Here is a 4,015-nt window from a genome sequence, read left to right on the forward strand (position 1 = left end):
TGTTCCAGATTGGTCAAAATAGTGTCAAATTACTTACTAATATAGGTTAATGGTAGCTTATATACGACATGCATATACTTCAACCTAATGAAATTTCTTTTTTAAAGACCAAAACCGTGAAAATTCTTACATTTAAAGTGGACAATATCTCATAGTAGGAGTTGCATGAACCTAGGTCAATCAGAACTAAATGTTCAAAAGAAACTATTTGCCTAGTCCAAACACTAAAAAAAAAACACGATCATTAGTAACGTGATTTTCACGCCACAGCAAACAAAACCACGTCACAAATAGATTTTTGCGACTTGACTAATTATGTCGCCGAATAAATAAAGATAATCATATCATCAGACAATAAGAGTATTGGATTTGGCAAGAGACAACAAAGTGTTGGCCCTCCCTTGAAAGTAAAGAGCTTTTTGACTAATGAGATGGAAGTAATTGACCTATCATATAATTGCATTGAATGCATTGTACCGTGTATATTAAGTGGCTTTGCATACGTACCTAAAGTTAAGAAATATCGTATTTTAAATCATCATAAATAGCCAAACTTAAGGCTTAAAATCATATTCAAGTTGTCATTAATTCATATAATACTTGTTAATAGTTTGGTTATTATTTCCAAATGCTTAGTTCTTTTGTTGGGAAGGTACAAAAGAGTTTATCGCTCTTTGTACCAAGAAAGCATGCATTGAGTTACTGGAATGAAGATCATGCCACAAGAACAAGTGAGTTGGCTGATGATGTAATGAAAGGCTACTTTGCTATTCTTGCAAGGAAGGGTGATGAAACAAGAAGGTTTATTGTTCGGTTGGATTACTTAACTGATCCTGCTTTTGTGGGATTGCTTGATGAAGCTTGGGAGGAGTATGGTTTCAGACAGAAGGGAACTCTCGTTGTTCCGTGCCGGCCGATGGAGTTGCAGAACATTCTAGATGGTCGGAAAACATAGAGAGGATGTAACCACAGATGGTCGGAAAATTTATTCAAACTCATATCTGCATATTGGTCATCTTACTAAAGATACTTAGTATATTTGTTTAACTAAGTACTAGAGTCTAGGAATAACAAAGATATTTCTTGGCTAATAGTATGTGTTCAGAACCGTTGTACCAATAAGAGGAGGGAGTACTTTGTTTTGATATATATATATATATATATATATATATATATATATATATATATATATATATATATATATATATATATATATATATATATATATATATATATATATATATATATATATATATATATATATATATATATATATATATATATATATATATATATATATATATATATATATATATAGGAGGGATCAAATTATACTAAAAGAGTTACACCACGAATTATACTCACTCGTAATTTCATTTCGAATAAATATTTTTGAAAATCAACCGTCAAATAAATATTTGTGAATTCGTGATATGTTCAAATATAATAATATGCATTTTTATATTTAAAAGAAATAGATGATGAAAAAATACGATTATGAAAAGATTGGAAAATGAACCAAAAGTAGATTCAAGTTTACACGTATAATAAGAAACCACGACTCATATTGGATATATACATAATATAGACAAGAAAAGTGTTTAGGGCTGACATGAAAAGCCAATAGGTCCGGCCTAGAGAAAGCCATTATTCGTTCAACTGCTAGCAGCGCAGACATACTATCTCGAGGAAGATCATAGGATATTCATGTCCAAATTACATTCAACGACTCCCTATATTTCACTCCTTAAAGATAACAGGTGGTTACATCTTCTCATCTATATAAATGGAGAGCGCCCCATTGTCATATACACAATTTTCAAATTCATATTTCTTTCACTTTTCTCAAGCCGCTACTACTTACGCTCAAGCCACATGAAATCAACCACCTCCTACTTCTCTAGGCGAAGTGGATTAAGTCGTTGTAAAATGCCAGTTGCATCTAAATTTACTCAAACCTCCTAATATCACATGATCCACTCTGCAGTTTCCAAAATGGGAGCCTTCGCTCATACCTCCAACACCACCATCGGCCTCGAGATATGAAGCATTTTTTGGCTTCCAGCTATTTCAGGCTAGCCTCATAGTACTTGGTGATAATTACTTACTGGAAATTATGTATAACATAGGTCGGCAAAAAAACTCACAGGTGAAAGACTTCGTCTTTAAGAAAGCCTACACAACGTATGAGATGGGGAACACCGTGCAGAAAGTTGTTTTGAAGAATAATCAAATTATCCTTCTAGAGCCAGTATCTTCATAGAGACACTAAGCTCCAAAATCTCCGAATAACCAGAAGAGCAAGAGATGTCAAACTCCTCGTCAAAGCCCCGTGGAAGACCATTGTAGCTATGTTACTCTTCAGGAACAAGTAGAGAAACCACTTGCTAAAAATCTGCAAAAGCATCCTCTTTGGGCCTGTAAACTAGACAATAAATTACTGAACTCGCTGGAAGCCCCCAAATCTGTAGGAGTACGACGGGAAAGAAGATCTCGACAAGCATGTACAAGTTGTTGATGATTATTTAAATTACTTTCTTGCTGATGAAGAAGCAAAGTGCAAACTATTTATACTAACTCTGACCGAATCTTCTAGACTCTAGTTCAAGTTCTATCGGATGAGAGCATTGAGTCATGGACCAATATCTGTGAGAGCTTCACCACCTATTTCACGGCTCAGAAAAGGAAACCAGTGACAATTTCTTCTCTAAGCGGGATAACACTATGGAAGAAAGATAGCCTACGGTCATACATCCGACTCATTCACGAAAGTAGCTATAGGGGTAAAAGGAGTTGAAGAGGGCCTTAAATGTTGGATATTTGAGAAGGACCTGTTTTAGGATATTTTCTCCAAGAAGAAACCGGGGCGCCGTGAGATCCGTATTGTGAATGAGATATTGAATAAATTAGCACAACCCTTAATCAACCAAGAAAAGAAACTTAATGCCCGGTTCAACAACCCATTTGAGACTAATGCAAATTTTGATCGATCGTCTAGGAAAGACTCCAACCGACATAGATATGAATCCGAGTGCGGAATCTATGGTCAATACGGAAATATATATTGGGAGCGCGCCAACATAGAATTCCAGAAGATCGAGATCAGAAGCCCTTTTTCTATTAAGGAAACTTCTAGAATTGACAAGACAAAATGTTACTCAGGAGACACCATGTAGGAGGGTGATGACCCACCCCGAACTGAGCGATACTTTCCTTTGACTGTGGGACTCGCCTCTCACAGAGGGACTCGCCTCAACCGAGAGATTCGCCCTTAATTGAGGGACTCACCCTGAACTGAAAGGGTTTTCATTGAAATAAATGATGAGTCTAAAACACTTTGCCCTTTATAAATCCCCGTGCTTGAGGAACTGTATAGTGATATATTTGAAAAGGCCCCTTGACAAGGAGGTGGTGGGCCAAGCCTCATAAAGCAATCTCCCCAGAACATGACGCCTAGATATAACCCTCACCCCGCTAATTACTTGCCCAGATAAAAAACATGGGGGATTTACGTGTACATAACCTATAAATGCATTTATATGAGTTCTTGATCACGACTCCTCAAGAGATGGGTAGTCAACACCTTTTTTCAGTCAAAGTGGAACGGTTACTACATCCTAGGGATCCCAAATCCAAGTCTATTGGTCAGCTCTACAAGCATAAGAGTGTCGAAAATGGATCCTCTCATACATTTCCTCTACTGCTATCTGTCTTGTTCAATTTCCAGCTCTTGGATTTTAGTCTAACCATTTGATTTTGCCTATTTTTAATGCAGATTTTTTATCTTTTTTTTCTAACCATTTGATCAAAATATAATATAACAAAAAGTAATTGGAGAGATCCAAATTCAGGAGTGTCATGCATCAGTACCTTTTTGCCAAGGACAATTACTATTAGATTGTTTCAAGTCATAAAATGACGAGTCACTCAAAATCATGTAGGATTAAAAAAAGTCATGTAATATGAAATCAGTAAAATTTAAAGTTATTGTCTAAACCTATTAGAAAAACCACGT

General features: G+C 35.7%; 1 protein-coding gene across 1 annotated transcript; it reads left to right on the forward strand.

Moving 5' to 3' along the window:
- The first annotated feature begins 589 nt into the window (after positions 1–589).
- LOC131620049 (auxin-induced protein 6B-like) lies at positions 590–1,127 on the forward strand. The gene has a single exon (XM_058891076.1). The coding sequence runs from the start codon at positions 629–631 to the stop codon at positions 953–955; it is 327 nt and encodes a 108-aa protein (XP_058747059.1). The 5' UTR covers positions 590–628; the 3' UTR covers positions 956–1,127.
- The last annotated feature ends 2,888 nt before the right edge of the window (positions 1,128–4,015 follow it).

This window comes from Vicia villosa, linkage group LG1 (assembly GCF_029867415.1).
Source record: "Vicia villosa cultivar HV-30 ecotype Madison, WI linkage group LG1, Vvil1.0, whole genome shotgun sequence".
Taxonomy (NCBI): domain Eukaryota; kingdom Viridiplantae; phylum Streptophyta; class Magnoliopsida; order Fabales; family Fabaceae; genus Vicia; species Vicia villosa.

What these genes read in the sequence shown, in the direction of transcription:
- LOC131620049 (XM_058891076.1), top strand. Translation starts at nt 629, where the DNA reads ATGCTTAGTTCTTTTGTTGGGAAGGTACAAAAGAGTTTATCGCTCTTT.